Source organism: Megalobrama amblycephala, unplaced genomic scaffold (genome assembly GCF_018812025.1).
Source record: "Megalobrama amblycephala isolate DHTTF-2021 unplaced genomic scaffold, ASM1881202v1 scaffold265, whole genome shotgun sequence".
Classification (NCBI taxonomy): Eukaryota; Metazoa; Chordata; class Actinopteri; order Cypriniformes; family Xenocyprididae; genus Megalobrama; species Megalobrama amblycephala.
Window position 1 is genome coordinate 658,532 of NW_025953341.1, and position 18,601 is coordinate 677,132.

At 39.3% G+C, this 18,601-nt stretch overlaps 1 protein-coding gene across 5 annotated transcripts in view; it reads left to right on the top strand.

Moving 5' to 3' along the window:
• Nucleotides 1–18,601, top strand: part of st3gal5 (ST3 beta-galactoside alpha-2,3-sialyltransferase 5) — a 41,073-nt gene that overhangs the window by 8,043 nt on the left and 14,429 nt on the right. For 3 of the 5 annotated variants that reach the window (XM_048179634.1, XM_048179636.1, XM_048179638.1), the window contains 2 exons: nucleotides 12,201–12,327; nucleotides 12,448–12,568. In XM_048179634.1, the coding sequence (XP_048035591.1) occupies nucleotides 12,290–12,327; nucleotides 12,448–12,568 (159 nt within the window). In that variant the 5' untranslated portion in view covers nucleotides 12,201–12,289. Of the gene's footprint in view, nucleotides 1–6,565; nucleotides 6,629–11,920; nucleotides 12,009–12,200; nucleotides 12,328–12,447; nucleotides 12,569–18,601 lie in introns of those variants that run through there. The other 2 variants (XM_048179635.1, XM_048179637.1) reach the window with 2 other exon arrangements.

Here is an 18,601-nt window from a genome sequence, read left to right on the forward strand (position 1 = left end):
TTAAGCTGCCAGTACAATATGGGCAAAAACATCTGGTAGATTTCCCGTTCTACATTACACAGCAAGGAGCCAATATTCTGGGTCTGGACCTGTTCATTAGTCTCGGTTTTTCTCTGCATGACAACAGCGGAACAACTATCCTCCAAGTGGACTCCCCATGGCACACACAGTTTCCCACATTATTCAGTGGTTTAGGCTGCCTTTCTGCTTTCGCCCACAGACCCTTGCTTAACCCGGATGTTCCACCCGTCATCCAGCCACTTCGAAGAGTGCCTCTCGCAATGCATGACAAGGTCACTATTGAACTGCAGGGCATGCTAACAGCAGATCTCATTGAGCCCATTGATGCCTCTCCTTGGGTCTCAAATCTTGTGATTGTGCAAAAACGGTCAGGGGGCATACGTCTCTGTGTTGACCTTCGGGGGCCTAATAAGGCAGTGGTGCCAGACAAATACCCGCTACCAACGATTGAGGAGCTCACCACACTTTTCCATGGCTCCTCAGTGTTCACAAAACTGGATCTAAAGCAAGGTTACATGCAGATACCCCTGCACAAAGACAGTAGAAACCTGACTGCATTTGTGACTCACATGGGGGTGTTCCGCTTCAAGAGGATTCCTTTTGGCCTTAGTTCAGCACCTAGCTGCTTTCAGAAAATCATGGCCACTGTCCTAGCAGGGCTCCCGGGTACTGCTGTGTACTTGGATGATATTGTTGTACATGGAAAGGATGTGGCCACTCATGATGACTGCCTGAGACGGGTGTTCACAGCTCTGTGTAGACACAATCTGACATTGAACGCAGATAAATGTGTGTTTGCGGCCACAGCAATAGACTTTGTTGGTCTTCGAGTGTCCAGCTCGGGTATCACACCACTGCAGTCCAACGTGGAGGCCATCCTCAACCTTCCTGTGCCAACATCGGCTGGAAAGCTTGCATCCTTCCTCGGCATGACTGCTTACTATCTCAGATTCTTACCTCAGTATTCTGCAATCACTGCCCCCCTGCGACAGCTGCTCAAACATAACGCCTCCTGGGCATGGACAGCAGAGTGCGAACGTGCTATCCAACAGCTCAAGCACCACCTCACGTCACCACCTACACTAGCTCATTTTGATCTCTCCAGTCCCACCCTAGTGACATGTGACGCATCAGCAGTGGCAGTTGGAGCAGTCCTGTCTCAGATGCATGGCGGCATTGAAAGGCCTATTGCATTTGCTTCGCGGGCTCTGAGTACAGCGGAGCAGAAGTACTCAGTGGGAGAGAGAGAGGCGCTGGCGTGCATTTGGGCATGTGAGCGCTGGCACATGTACTTATATGGACGATCATTTACACTCAGAACAGACCACCAGGCGCTTACTGCCATCATGTCCTCTTCAGGAACTGGCCACAAGCCACTCAGACTCCACCGATGGGCTGATAGGTTGAATCAGTACAATTATCAGCTGCAGTTCACCCCTGGAAAAAACAATGTGGTTGCAGATTTACTGTCACGTTCATCTGTGGAGTCAACCAGCACAGTCAGCCAGCCAGAGTCAGACATAGAGAGTGACCTTGTGCAGTTAGTGTATGAGCCCTTACGGTCATCAGTGTCTCTTGAGGAGCTTCAGCGAGAGTCTGCAGCAGACCCACTATTCATTACTCTCAGCACCTACATACAGTCAGGATGGCCAGCTCAGGTGAGCTCTGACCTGATCCCCTATTCACGAGTTAAGTCAGAACTGACATGTTGGGGTGAGTCTTGCATTGCACGGGGAAACAGAGCAGTCATTCCCCCGCCACTTAGGGAACGGGTTCTCTCAATGGCACACGAGGGTCATGTGGGGATAGTTAAACTGAAGCAGAGATGCAGAGACTTGGTTTGGTGGCCAGGGATTGATAGAGAGCTAGAAGCTCTTGTACGTGACTGCACACCTTGTCTACTTAGTGGTAAAACAGGAACTCCAGCTCCGCCACCTGCAGCCTGTCGACTGGCCCGCCAAGCCATGGGAGCATCTCCAGATGGACATCTGTGGAGAACTTGTCTCTGTTCCCCACCATCAGCGGTTCCTAGTTGTGTTGTATGACCTCCATTCGAAGTGGCCTGAGGTTGTGCCTATGGGGTCAGTTACAGCCTCTGCAATGATTGATTTCCTGGAGCAACTCTTTTCCCGTTGGGGCATCCCGCGTGCCATTACCACAGATAATGGGCCGCAGTTCATTTCCAGCGAGTTTTCATCCTATCTGTCAGCCAAGGGAATAGCCCATATACGTACTGCCTACTACCACCCCCAAGCTAATGGTGGCATGGAAAGATTTAACCAAAGTCTGAAAAATGGTATACGCGCACACCTTGCCCAAGGTTTTCCTTTTAAGGCTGCTCTCTCCCAGACACTCTTGCATTATCGTGCCACTCAGCATGCCACTACAGGAGTATCCCCGGCCAGTCTCATGCTCGGCAGAGAGCTGGAGTTACCATTGACCAGATTGCGCCCACCTCATCTGCTCCCAGTGAACACTTCGGCCCGGGCACAGGTTCATCAACACCAGCGCAACATGAAAGCCAGATATGACCGCAAGCATCACACTCGGCCTACCAAGATACGAGTACGGGATTGGGTAAGAGCCCGTAGACCACACCGCAGCAATAAACTTGACTCTTTCCTGTCTGAGCCTCTTCAGGTCAAACGGCAAGTAGGGCCAGTCACTTTTGAGCTTGCTAATGGATCCCGCTGGCATGCCAGTTGTCTCCGAAAAGTGCCCAAACCTTCCACTGTGGAGGAAAGCCTAAACCGATCTATGGTCATGGACTCCATTCTGCCCCCACCGAATCTGGATTCTGGTGAAGTAATCAGACAGGAAGTGGGAACTGATCACTGTCAAAGTCCACAATCTGCAGATGCCCCTGTGTCAACTCGCCCTGTGAGGACGAGGGCACGTCCTGCGCATTTCCAGGACTTTGAAGCTACATTTCATACTTAAGCTTGGTGGGAGGGGGGAAAATGTTGTGGTTGTTAACCAGTTCTTCATTGTTATCTGTTGTCGTAATACTGTTGTGAAATCATACTTGTGCGCATGCCTCTCAGGTGTGCCGTATTCTGTGCTGCTGAAGTTTCAGTGAGTAAAGTAGCGTTCTGCCAAATCGCTGTTTGTGTGTCTTCTCCTGAACGTAACACATTCGTTTTTTATTTCCACACAAAGACGCGTCATATATAGCCAAAGTCCCGTTATTACTTTAATATAGCCGCTTTGCGCTTTGAGAGGGATGTGGGACACGAGCAGGAATGAGACCATTTCTCTTTAATAATATCTTCGTTATCTCCTGATGTTACAAACAACTGACACTTGTTGTAAAAGGTCTGAAGAGTGTGTTTTATCCTCCGCAGGGGCAAGACATTCAGGCTATGTTTGATTTAGCGCTGCCAGAGAAAACGAAAGTAAAAATCACTGGTGTGTGAAACGCGCTATACAAATAAACTTGACGCGCTTTATAAAGTCTAATAACAAGCACAAACTCTGTTAAATAGAAACTGACGTGCAAGCAAAAAGGTTTCTGTCCTACAGTGTTTTTTCTACTTTACCACAGTAAATAATGCGAATAGCCGAATGCGAACGAAAGAAACGTTATAATCCCCTGCGTGAGTGAAGATTTGGGAAAAGAAACAGATTCCATGTTCAGTGGAATAACTAATGGAATATTGTTAAATTCTCTGCTAATCAGGTGACCAGATCGCGATTCGGAAAACAGAATACGAAGCTTAAATGTATGGACTCACGCACCTCTCTTATTCGGCATTAACCAAAATGTTTCCATGGCTGCGACGTCACATTTAATTGCTAACCTATTATTTCTTATGTAAACAACGCTTGGTGCTAAACCCGATTTTGCGTGGCTTATCAGTGAACTACGGCTCTGTCTATTAAAAGGCGCTCCATTTTAAAGCAGGTGATGGCGATTTAGAGGTAATCAGGGAACCGGCTTTACTGACGAAATGCGCGTGAGAATCGCATGCGATATATCGCCCAGCCCTAAGGAAACAATGGAGTTTGAAACTCAGTGTATGTCTATGTACTGAACTCTTGTTATTCAACTATGCCAAGGTAAATTCAATATTTAATTCTAGGGCACCTTTAAGTGACCACATCATGACTTTATAGCATAAAAACCCCTCCGAGCCCTTTCGCTCAGTGTTGTGACAGCCAGACCAAAGCTTCCCGAAGGGCTGATGTCAATGCCCAGATAACAGTAGCTGGTGCTATGCTGTAGGACCTGGCCTTTATAAGTGAACTGGTGTTTGTTTCCCTGAGATCAGATTTTTTTCTGGAACACCATTACTCTGGTTTTTTCCAGACTGACTGTCAGGGCCCACTCATGACAGTACTGTTCCAACAGGGACAGGCTTTGCTGGAGACCCTCAGGTGTGCGGGACAGCAGGACCAGATCATCCGCGTACAGCAGACATCTGACCTCTGTGTGATGTAGAGTGAGGCCGGGGACAGTAGAACGCTCTAGTGCTGATGCCAGATCATTTATGTAGATGTCTGACGCGGACTGCATCCCTGCCTCACTCCACGTCCCTGCCGGAAAAACACTGTTCTGTGGTTATTGATTTTCACCGCATATTTACTGTTGGTGTACAGGGATTGTATATCAAAAGTTTTCCCGCCAATGCCAATTTGTAGGAGTTTGTACAGTAAACCGTCATGCCAAAATGAGTTTTAATGCTTTTCAAAATGCTTTTTTAAAATCTAAAAAACATGCAAATATTTTCCTTTGTTTGTCCTTGATGTTTTTTGTTAATTAGAGTGTGAAGAGAATAGATGTGGTCGGATGTGCATTGTTTTGGTAAAAATCCAAATTGTGCTTTACACTGTGTTCCAAATTATTATGTGAGTGACATATCAGTAAGATTTATTTATCCATGTCTTTATAAGATAACTGGTATCAATCTCAGACAAAATAATTTGCCAGGGAAAAACCTCTAAGTTGGGTTTCCTAGACCTGGAAAATTATTTTGTCTGAGATTGATACCAGTTATCTAAAAAGACATAGATAAATAAACAAACAAACATTTTCTTAGAAAAACTAAAATCTGAATGTTTATTGTACTGAAATCTTACTGATGTGTCACTTGCATAATAATTTGGAACACAGTGTATTTAAAATGTTGTGTGTGGAGATGTGTGTGACAATACAGCTGTTTATGATGCTGCAGAACAGTTTTCCTAATGCACTGCCCACACAGATGCCTCGATAAGTATTGGGGTCAAATCAAATTTTTTTGTTGCTAAATTTATTCTGATATTTCTGATATTGGTTCCTAAGTTATAGGAGATCTGTATGCATTGCAGGAAATAAATGATTTGTGAATCATTTGAAAGCAACATTGGGAAAAACTTTTTTTGGGAAAAAAAAAAAGCTTTATTTCCCTCCATAAACCGCTACGCAACTACCTCTTTGACGCTTCAAAAAGTTCATAAAGGGATCATAAAACTAATCCATGAATTGAGTGGTTAATTTCAAATTTTAATATAAATAAAATTGCTATATAAATACACGTGCCTTTACTGGAGCGCTGAATTGTAGAGCTGCTGCAAGCATCCACATCACTCTGATCAGATGCTTTCTTGCCACGGCTGTCATTTTTGTTTTATGTTTATTTTGTTATTGAGAGGAAAGTGTGCAGCACATATTTACATATTCTATCAAAACACTGCTCTTAGCAGTGCGGATGGTGTTTGGATGTTTAGTAAGCTCTCAGATTCAATGTGTTTCTCAAGTAATGGCTTATTTTGTAAACAACATGACTCTTGTCGATCTCCTTAGTGGTTTCTTTATAGTAGGGTTGTGATGGTGAGGAAATATTACCACTGTTTAATCTACGTGTGACAACATCAGTAATAACGTTTTCACCGGGACTGGGGGGGATTCCTCTTTTGCACCTCGATTTTAAATAGCTAATTTGAAAGCAAAATTAAAATGTCCACGGCTGCACGGGCATTCATAACAGTGAAAAAAAAAAACCTGTACATTAGAAGTTAAGAATATTTCTGACTCTAGTTTTGTCCACTGGCTGACTCTCTTAGATTGTGAGCTGTTATGTATTTTGCTGCTGTTGCAATCAAGTTGGAGTTTTCTCCCAGAATATGACTTAATTTTTCTGTATTTGATAATGCTATAAAATTTGGTTCTAATAGTTGGAATTTAGTTAAATAGTCCGATGTTGAGAGTGATCACAGTGCAGCAGGAAGTGTTTCTCTGTCTCCACAGTGAACTCTAGCCTTGTCCAAATCAAGGTTATAATCGTTAACGAAAACGAACGAAAAAACGAAAACTAGGTGGGAAAAAACATTGTCGTTAACTGAAATAAAATAAAAACGAGGCATTACAAAAAAAACGATAACTAACTAAAACTGTAATGTGTGTTTAGTAAAACTAACTAAAATAAAATAAAATTATAGATTAAATGTCCTTAGTTTTCGTCTTTATCAATGTCTTTCATAGAGCAAATAACGTTTAGCTGCATTTCTTTTCCCTGCGTCTCTCACATACACGCGCGCGCGCACACACACACACAGCCCCTCCCCTCAGTGCACACCGCGTCTCCATGAGAACGAGTGTTCGACTTTGAAAGCAAGTTCGCTAAAGGTTGGTATCTCGTGAACACCTTTACACAAACACACATTAAAAAGTGGTATAAAAATATTTTTAATTCTGAATATAACTTTGTCAGCGTGTTGATGTCGACGCGAGAAGCGATTGCTACTGCAGCACGTTAACTAGACGCAAGTTTGAGGTAAAATGCACTTGGGTTGTCGATGTCAAAACACCATATAAGCTGTGATTCAAATATTAAATAATGTCATTTGTTTACTCTTACACTGAATATTTGCTGCTTCAATCCAAATGTGTTTGCATAGTTCACCCAAAATGAAAATTACTGTGAGAAAAAAATAAAGTTTACAGAGTTTTAGTGTCACTGAAGGTAAACCTGCGTTGCTCATGGTGGTTAACGTTACCTCTCTTAACGTGCTCTTGCTGAATGGCAAGGATTGCACTATGGACTATTGTACCTTTTGTATGTTTTCATTTTTTTTTAACTGTATTTTATTTTTTATAACGAACAAGCTGCGATGTCACATTTCCGCTGATTTGTTGTGTGTGCGTGAGGCGCGGGCGCGGGCGCGATCAAACAGCTGTCTTTGCAGGGGACTGCCTCATCGTCATGGCAACGGTTCGTAGTCAGGTCAGATTACGTCAGAGTTGGTTGCCGTTTGTTGGATGCTCAGACTACCAAACTAACTCCGATTAAACATGTTCAGTCTGGTGAAAACCGACTCAGACCAGCGCCAACAGGAGTATCACACCGATCCAACAAACTCCAACAGACGAGTTTGTTGGCGTTTGTCGGTGCGGTGTGAATTGGCCTTTACACTGAATGTTTGCTGCTTCAATCCAGACGAGACTTGGGTAAAGTTGGTTTTATATTCGCACATTCGGACATCCGTATTCAATAGCCTTGTTAATCACACTACATTGGAAATTCAGTGGACATTCACAAGTAAATATGCCATTAAAACAATACTTGCCTATTTTGATCGACTGTGAAAAATGTTGTAAGTTGACAATCGTTTGTTGTCAATATCATGTCGCTGCTTAAAATTCGCAAACATTAATTTATTGCACATTTATTGGAAAGTCTGAATTTATCAGAAGTCCGAATGTGCGAATATAAAACCAACTTTACCCAAGTCCAGATGAGTAGGCTATTGTAAATTTAGTATAGGGTGTGAAAATTGTACAGCTGTGGTATTTGTATAGGGTGTGAATTCTATATAGAAGATGTGTTGATTTTTGGTAGATTTTTTGGCAATTTTGTGAAGGTGTCACACACACACTAAAAAAAAACTGAAAAGCTGTATTTAAAGTTTTTTTTTATTATTATTTGTTATTTGTCATGTTCTTTTCTCATTGAGCTCCCTGACAATCTGACAGAAATGTCTTGTTGTGGCTCAAAAATGGGTTGAATACATGCGGTTCATATATGTCTTCTTTAGTCTGTTGGCTCTTTAGGTTTTTTACTGGCACACGTCACTTACACATTTTGCATTTACTGCGGAGTGTTGAGACTGCTTACATATTTGTGCCCATATGTACATTTCATGTACTGGTTTTATTTTTGAATTAATATTTTCTAAAATTGTATGATGTTTTTGTTGAGTTATTAAATACATAATACTTTTTCTGACCTTTTTGAATCTTGCCCCTGACAAATAACCCAAATTACAAAAAAAGACTAAAACTAACACTAAAACTAATAAAAACTAAACTAAAACTAAGTATTTTCAAAAAATAAAAACTAAACTAAACTAGCAAACCCAATTTAAAAACGAATTAAAACTAAACTGAATTTGAAAACAAAAAGTCAAAACGAAATAAAAATAAAAAACTAATGAAAAATGCAAAACTATAATAACCTTGGTCCAAATACCCACACTTTTACATACACTTTTACGGTTTTACATGACACATTTCCTGTATTTGGCCCAAGTGCTCACGTGGGCATGAAGACCGCAAGTGTGTGTAGAACTTTTGATTGCCCGATGGGACACACTTATAGTCTTGCAAAAAATGCAAGCGTTTAGATTTTTTTTTTTTTAATTATTATTTTCAATACTCTGCATTTTAAAATACAGTTTTAAATGTCTGTTCAGTGGTCGCTATGTAACTAACAGAAGACACTATTTTAAAATTGTGGTGCTTCTTTGAGTGATAAAAAGTTGCAAATGATGTACAAAATACACATAGCCCACTCATCTTTGCATCAATAAAATACGCAGCACTTTATATTTTACTACCAAATTGTATGTATTATATATATATATATATATATATATATATATATATATATATATATATATATATATATATATATATATATATATATATATATACATATACATATACATTAGGGCTGGGCGATATATCGCATGCGATTCTCACGTAAAAGCCGGTTCCCTGATTACCGCTAAATCGCCATCACCTGCTTTCAAATGGAGCGCCTTTTAATAGACAAAGCCGTAGATCACTGATAAGCCACGCAAAATCGGGTTCATTATCGAAGTCGATTCATCTTCGATACTGAACGCGATTTTGCGTGGCTTCTCTGTGATCTACGGCTTTGTCTATTAAAAGGCGCTCCATTTGAAAGCAGGTGATGGCGATTTAGCGGTAATCAGGGAACCGGCTTTACTGACGAAATGCGCGTGAGAATCGCATGCAATATATCGCCCAGCCCTAATATACATATAATTTAACTTACAGTCGTATGTTTTCCTTGACATCTCGCGATTTCGGGGCACGTGAGTTCCCGAGTATGCAAGATGGGATACGCTTAGCCTCGAATACCGCTCAGAAGTGGTATTCAAGATAGTGTGGGTTTAGTGTGCATTAAGGGCACTGCACTTGGGCATTTTTAAGACATGGGACAGTCTTGCACACTTCCTGTCGCATGCACGAGCTCTTAAGTGTCCAAGATTGCAAGTGTTGGTATTTGGACAAGGCAACGGTCTCTGTTCTCGCGGCTGCCATCTCTGTCTGTGCCGTCCTCTTTCTACAGCTCAGATACATCTCAGATACATCTCAGACACAGCTCAGACACAGCTCAGACACAGCTCAGACACAGCTCAGACACAGCTCAGACACAGCTCAGACACAGCTCAGACACAGCCTGTATCTGGTTAGGGTCTTTCTCACTTTGTTCTTTCACACAACTCAGATATTCTGATGGTTTGTTGTCTCTTTTTAGGTATAACTAGAGTTCCATCTTCTTTTGTAATTTAGTGGCATCTTTCCAATAGTTAATCTAATTTTGTTTTTGTAATTGAATAGTTTGGTTGGGCCGGATTGTGCTGTGCAGGTTTGTCAAGTCAAGTCACCTTTATTTATATAGCGCTTTTTACAATGTAGATTGTGTCAAAGCAGCTTTACATTGATAACTGGTACATTATTTTGGCTGCACAGCAGCTCTTAAAGAATAGTGTCAATGCAGGCAGATCAAAGCACAAATGTCAAGTGTCCCCAACTAAGCAAGCCAAAGGCGACAGCAGCAAGGAACCCAAACTCCAACAGATGACATCAGGTGGCAAACAAGTGGCAAATAGGTGTTAAAATGGAGAAAAAAAACCTTGGGAGAAACCAGGCTTAGTCGGGGGGCCAGTTCTTCTCTGGCAAACAGTGCTTTGTTACGACTCAGGTTGCTATCATAAGTCCGATAGGATCGCAACATTCAAAGTATTTATTTCAGTTCCATCCAGTTGAGGCTCGTATTCATCATGCCAGCATGGACGGTTGATAACTGATAACTGATAACGGTCAGATAAGTATGATTTGAACCATGCCAATGCAATTCCACTAATGCCAACATAATTTTCGAGTCTATTTAAAAGAATATTGTGATCAATAGTGTCAAATGCAGCTCTAAGATCCAGTAATACTAATGGAGAGATACAACCACAATCTGATGATAAGAGCAAATCATTAGTAACTCTAATGAGAGCAGTCTCAGTACTATGGTACGTAGGGCTGCACGATATATCGCATGAGATTGTCACGCGCTTTTCCCTACAATCCCCCAATTATACAACAGTGCATAAGCTAACATTATACACTGTTGGAGAGATTTAAAAAGAATGAAGTTGTTTATGAATTATACAGACTGCAAGTGTATAATAATGAAAATAATGACGGAATAACGACGGCTCTTGTCTCTGTGAATACAGTAATAAACGATGGTAACTTTAACCACATTTAACAGTACATTAGCAACATGCTAACGAAACATTTAGAAAGACAATTTAAAAAATATCACTAAATATATCATGATATCATGGATCATGTCAGTTATTATTGCTCCATCTGCCATTTTTCGCTATTGTCCTTGCTTGCTTACCTAGTCTGATGATTCAGCTGTGCACAGATCGTTAATACTGCCTTGTCTAATGCCTTGAACATGAGCTGGCATATGCAAATATTGGGGGCATACATATTAATGATCCCGACTGTTACGTAACAGTTGGTGTTATGTTGATATTCGCCTGTTCTTCTGAGGTCTTTTAAACAAATGAGATTTACATAAGAAGGAGGAAACCATGGTGTTTGAGACTCACTGTATGTCATTTCCGTGTACTGAACTCTTGTTATTCAACTAAGCCGAGGTAAATTCAATTTTCAATTCTATGGCACCTTTAAACTTACAAAAAATATTAAAATGTATACAAAAACAAATTAGAAGATAATCACAGTAAAGTCTGTTACAATAAAGGATTAATGTGTATATTATTTATAAAGTGAAGATTATGCAGTGTTATTTTACATTTGCTTACTTTGTCCCTAAAAACTATTAAACCTACCTAAAAAGCACTGTTTATTTCATATGTATCTTTGTTCTGTTGTCTTTATGTAGGCCTGCTGAATGTTAAATGGATCTAATCCATGTTCATTAAAAATTATTTGATGATGCAGCAATAAACCTGCTAGTATATTTTAATGCAGGTGTTTTTGAACTTTGCTTATTTAAAACATGATCAAAATACTATCTATTTTGATGACAAAATTTCAAATAAGAGAGTAAGTGACAAATATCAGTATCAGCCAATAATTGTTTGTTAAAATCGGTATCGCCCCCAAAAAATCATATCGGTGCATCCCTAATTTGCATTGTTTTATTTTTGTAATATCGATTATTTTCTCATCCAGTTTTTTTTTTTTTTTTTTTTTTTGAGGAGGCATTGCCTCCCTTACCTCCTTGGAGGAAACGCCCCTGATTCATAGTCCTGGCTTAGTGTTCACACTGTCATTTTAAGACCAAAACTAAAAATGAACAAAAAAACAAACTCCCCAAAAAATTGACATTACATCCTGTTTTTGGTTTGTTTTTAGATGTCTTTGGCCTCTGTTAAGTTCATATTTCAGTTGAACTGCACTGGAGTTTGTTTGGAAGCGAACTGAGACCCATCTCAGCACCAGGGTTTGGATGGCAACGTTCACACTTAAATGAACCACACTAACAGACCAATTTCATTTGAGTTCATTTTAATCAAACCAAACCTGCCAAGTCTGAACACTTTAAAATGCATTACTACATTAAATACATTAACACCGCTTTTTTGTGCATGTTTGTGCTATTTTAAGTGATCCGTCTGGTTTGTTCCTCTTTTAGGTGTCATCAGTCACATGCGGAAACACTGTGCATTGTGATCCTTTTTAGGCAGCAGAAATAAAGAGAGGACTTGGTGGTCACATACCATAATGAGGAGAACTGTCAAACCGTGGCTTTGTCAACCCAGGTAAACAGTAGACATAATAATATTAAAATGTCTTCCTTACCCGTAAACCATTAAAACATTAATTCACCTAAAAATGTCATGTTATTGATGTTGTTAATTACCTGACCCTTTTTACCTCAGCAAAAGGCTGCTTATTTCTCTTCTGAGCTTGGCAATGCTTTCACTGGCACTTTTAAAACTGCCTCTCTTTCACACGGACCCAAAGCCTGTTGAAGTACCAGTAGACATCATATATCGAGAGGTATGTCTTCATTTAATTTAATTTTACATCAGATTCAGGAAGTATCTACACCATTTCTGTGGTCCAATTTAATTTAGTATTTAATATTAATATATATTAATTTAATATTCTGTGGGGTTAACCAAATAAAAATGTTTGACGAATTCAAAATGACATTAATCCTAAGTAACGAACACTGTTTATTTATTTTATTTATTTATTTATTTATTTTATTAGAATTCTGTGCCGTTGATTCACTTCACACCACTGAAGTGATATTAATGATGACCAATGTCCTAAAATTATTTGGTTCATCACAACTATTGGGGTGCTTTGAATATTAATTCTGCCTATGCATGACTTTTTGAATTGAAAATTTTTATTTTTGGTCACTGGATAATTCCCATTCTTCTATTAGTGATATTTTATAGTTTTATTAACTTTATTATTCTACAGTGTGGAAAATAGTAAGTAATAAATGATTCACTCTAACATGACTAAATATACCAAAAAAATCCTTTAATTGAGTACTTTCCCATTGAATCTCTTATCCTTTTTATTGTCTCGATAAACATTGATCATAAAGTTCAAGGAGTTAAATAATTTGTTATGACCAAGAGCTCAATAACCATTCAACAGTTTGAGTTCAAAGTCTGCAGTTGTCCATTAATCATTTCACTGTGCCAGTGTGGCTAATAGTAATCAGGAAGGTTATTTTTCCGTATTTATACAGTTTTCTGTATTTTTTTAAGAAAGCATACACACAAAGGACATTGCTACATTGCAGATTACACCATAAGCTTATTATTATAATAATTGAGAGCATAAAATAATTAAGCAAAAACTAATAAAATTCTAAAAATTCCACTTAAAACTTAAAACAGTTTGGTAATGCTTTAGATTACAGCCCAGAAAGTACTGCATAATTACAACGAATTTACAGCGTAACTTTCGATAATTATAGTGTACCTATAAAGTAAGTACGTGTAAGTATAGGGGAACAATATATTAAGTCTTGGGAATAAAGGGGTAACAACCAGGAAAATAACAAATTATTTATACTGTCAGTATTTTAGAACTAAGCATGAGGGTAAAAGATGAGTAAACGTTGAGCACATTTCCGGTGTACTGTATTTTCTCTTAATACAGAATAGCAAATGACATGGGATTCCCTCTTAAGATTCAGGAAGTGAAAGAAAAAGAAGAAGAGGAACAAGAGGAGGAGGAAGCCAAGCAAGAGAAACGAAAGTCAAATCAAGTCAGCTTTATTTATATAGTTCTTTTTACAATGTAGATTGTGTCAAAGCAGCTTTACATTGATAACTGTTACATCATTTTGGCTGCACAGCAGCTTTTAAAGAATAGTGTCAATGTAGGCAGATCAAAGCACTGTTGAATATCAGATGTCAAGTCAAATGTCAAGTGTCCCCAACTAAGTAAGCCAAAGGCGACAGCGGCAAGGAACTCAAACTCCAACAGGTGACATCAGGTGGCAAACAAGTGGCAAATAGGTGTTAAAATGGAAAAAAAAAAAACCTTTGGAGAAACCAGGCTTAATCGGGGGGCCAGTTCTCCTCTGGCGAACAGTGCTTTGTTACGATTCAGGTTGCTATCATAAGTCCAATAGGATCGCAACATTCAAAGTATTTATTTCAGTTCCATCCATTTGAGGACCGTATTCATCACACCGGTATGGACGGTTGTTGAGGAACTGTGCCACTGGTTGTCGTGTTTATGAGGCCTTCACAGTGGATGATCTAGTTGACTCAATCTCTGCTGATACTTCAGGGCTGCACTGTGGTCGTGTCAAGGCGCAGGTCCTTGGTCTCACAGAACGACTAGCATATTAGCATAGATGCTATTCTTCTTCTGATGTAATGAGTACATTTGGTGTTATAGGAAGTGTTCCTGGTTCTGGCTGACCTAATTTATGCAGCCTAATAATCCTTTAATGGATTTGAAAATATAAATTGATAATGTGTTATGTGTATGCCAGGTTAAAGAGATGCGGTTTTAGTCTAGATTTAAACTGACAGAGTGTGTCTGCTTCCCGAACAATGCTAGGAAGATTGTTCCAGAGTTTAGGTGCCAAACAGCAGAAGGATCTACCGCCTGCGTTGATTTTGATATTCTAGGTATTATCATCTGGCCTGAATTTTGAGATCGCAATTGACGTGAAGGACTATAATGCTTTAAGAGGTCGCTCAGGTACTGGGGAGCTAAACCATTTAGTGCTTTGTAAGTAATTAGCAAAATTTTAAAATCTATACAATGTTTAACAGGAAGCCAATGCAGTGTTGACAGAACTGGGCTAATATGGTCATACTTCCTAGTTCTAGTAAGAACTCTAGCTGCTGCATTTTGTAAGAGCTGTAGTTTATTTATCAGGCGAGCAGAACAACCACCCAGTAGAGTGTTACAGTAATCTAGCCTTGAGGTCATGAACGCATGAACTAACTGTTTTGCATTTTTCATTGAGAGCATATGTCGTAGTTTAAATATATATTTAAAATGGAAGAATGCGGTTTTACAGATGCTAGTAACATGGCCTTCAAATTAAAGATTGGTATCAAAGAGCACACCCAGGTTCCTAACTGATGACAAAGACTTGACAGAGCAGCCATCAAGTGTTAGACAGTATTCTAGGATATTATGTGAAGAATTTTTTGGTCCAAAAATTAGAATCTCTGTTTTTTTCTGAATTTAGTGGTAAGAAATTACTGGTTATCCATTTTTTTATATCAGCTATGCATCCCATTAATTTTGTGAATTGGTAAGTTTTGTCAGGGCGCGAAGAAATATAGAGCTGTGTATCATTCAGCGTAACAGTGAAAGCTAACGCCATGCTTCCTAATGATATCTCCCAAGGGTAGCATGTACAGAGTGAAAAGCAATGGTCTTAGTACTGAGCCTTGCGGTACTCCATATTGAACTTGTGATCGATATGACATTTCTTTGTTTACTACTACAAACTGATAACGGTCAGATAAGTATGATTTGAACCATGACAATGCAATTCCACCAATGCCAACATAATTTTCGAGTCTATTTAAAAGAATATTGTGATCAATAGTGTCAAATGCAACCACGATCTGATGATAAGAGCAAATCATTAGTAACTCTAATGAGAGCTGTCTCAGTACTATGGTGCGGTCTAAATCCTGACTGGAAATCCTCACAGATACTATTTATTTCTAAAAAGGAACATAGTTGTGATGATACTGCCTTTTCTAGTATTTTTGACAGAAAAGTGAGATTTGAGATCGGCCTGTAATTGACTAATTCTCTATTGACTAATTGACTAATACATGTTGTTGATTTTGATGATTTAACAAGTTTAAACAATTCTTCCTCTCCTAAAGCAGTAAATGAATTGAATTTTTCCTCAGGGACACTACAGTGCACTGTCTGATGCAATACTGTAGTAGACGGTTGCATGGTTATAATTTTTTCTGTAATATGATCAATCTTGCAAGTAAAGAAGTTCATAAAGTCATTACTGCTGTGCTCTTTGGAAACATCAGAAGTTGAAACTTTATTTCTTGTTAATTTAGCCACTGTATCAAATAAATACCTAGGGTTGTGTTTATTTTCATCTAAAAGTTTTGAAAAATAGGCAGATCTAGCAGATTTTAAGGCCTTTCTGTACTCAATCATTCTCTTTCTCCACGAAATGCGAAATACTTCTATTTTTGTTTTCTTCCAGCTTTGCTCCATTATTCTGGCTGCTACCTTTAGGGCCCGAGTGTGCTCATTGTACCATGCCATTAGATTAATTTCCTTAATCGTTTTTAAATGCAAAGGAGCAACTGAGTCTAATGTGCTGGAAAAGACAGAGGCAATAGTTTCTGTTGCAACATCAAAGTCTTCTAAGCTGTCTGGTATGCTATGGTGATGAAACTGATCAGGAAGATTATTTATAAAGCAATCTTTAGTAGTAGAAGTGATGGTTCTACCATATTTATGGCAGGGAGGTAGTTTAGCCACCTTAACTAAATATAGTATACACAAGACTGGATAATGATCTGAGATGTCGTCACTCTGCTGCAGAATTTCAACAGCATCAATATTGATTCCATGTGACAATATTAGATCTAAAGTATGATAATGACAATGAGTGGGTCCTGACACATGTTGTCTAACACCAATAGAGTTTAGAATGTCTGTAAATGCCAATCCCAATGAGTCTTTTTTATTATCTACATGGATATTAAAATCGCCAACAACAAGGACTTTATCTGCAGCTAGTACTAACTCAGATAGAAAATCAGCAAATTCTTTGATAAAGTCTGTATGGTGTCCTGGTGGCCTGTATACAGTAGCCAGCACAAATGTCAACTTACATAATGTTACGTAAAGTACCATCACTTCGAAGGAATTATATTTGAAAGACTTTTGACTAATACTGTAAATATTACTATAAATTACAGCAACACCTCCCCTTTTGCCTTTCTGATGAGGATTGTGTCGATAATCATAACCTTGAGGGCTAGACTCATTTAAAGTAGTGTAATCGTCCGGTTTTAGCCAGGTTTCTGTCAAACACAGCACATCTAGATTATTGTCTGTGATAATATCATTTACAATAAGTGATTTTGAAGAAAGGGATCTAATATTTAACAACCCAAGTTTTATCATTTATCATTATCTCTATTTTTTATTTGTTGAACATCAATTAAATTTGTACCATTAAATGTGTTTGGAAGTTTTTTGTTTTTACTAATTCGGGGTACAGACACAGTCTCTATGTGATAATGTCTAGGTGTAAGAGTTTCTATGTGTTGGGAATTATCTGATTTCTGTAACGTGAGGCAGCTAGCAGACGGTCAATTTAGCCAGTCTGTCTGCTTCCTGACTTGGGCCCCAGTTTGTCATGTTTCAGTTCTAAGACTATGTGCCATATTACTAGAGAGAAGAGCAGCACCATCCCGGGAGGGATGAATACCATCTCTTTTCAACAGGTCAGGTCTGCCCCAAAAACTTTTCCAATTGTCTATGAAACCTATATTATAAAACCTATACTATATTGCTATACTAAATCCCTCGTCTCTGACAGAGAGAGCTATGCTGAACATGTGGCAAATGGAACAGGACACAATGCTGGGAGAGGATGACATGACACAACGTGTTTGTAGTCTGATCCGAGTTACCATAGCTGTTTGATGAACGCGTTGAAAAAATTTAGAAAGAAAAAGAAGAGGAACAAGAGGAGGAAGCCAAGCAAGAGAAATGAATAAGAAGTGTTGTAACTTTAAATCTGTTTTGAAATAAGTCGTTTTTCAAATAAAGTTTTCCGAGTGATATCAGATTGTTTGCGGTAGAGGTCTGCATTCCCGCAGGAGAGCCGATAAGATTTCTTGCTGCACAGGAATACATTTTGAATGAAAGGCGGATTGCGGTCGGTAACTATAGTGTACTTTAGGCTGGAGCCCGGTCGCTCCCGAGATGCATTGACATGGGCATCTGTGCTTGAACTTGAAGTGAACAAAACTTTCAGCAGTGGTGGCGTTCAAAAACCTGGCAAGATATGTTCTTTGCATTAGAGGTCTGCGTGAGTGCACCTTCAGAGAACATTCAACCTTTGTGATCGGATTTTGGAGGAGAGACGCTCTGAAACGGTCGTTAGTCAGCGTCATTCTGTTCTTGCGTGGATGGTGTTGACAGCATTATAGACAAATAACAAATCTTGTAAATATGCAACTTTTTGTATGTTATTCTCAATCACTCTCTTTCTTTAGGGGAAGTTTAAACGCGAGATTCTGAAAACGATCTTTAGCGGGACCCGTCGGGTCGGGAAGAAAATCACTATATGCGGATAGCGGGTGAACATAGAGTGAATTTTAGGCGGGAGCGGGTTCGTGCGGAATATAACCATTGCAGGAGCGGGACGAAAAAAACAGTCCCACGCAGACCTCTAGTTTGCAGGTTTTTTTTATTACTTACCCTGTAACTACATGAAACAAGAGTGTAACAAGCACCACTTTAATTTACAGCCCGCAATGGCATACTTACCCTGTATTAAAAATGATTGCAATAGTTCTTTCTACTTGCCTT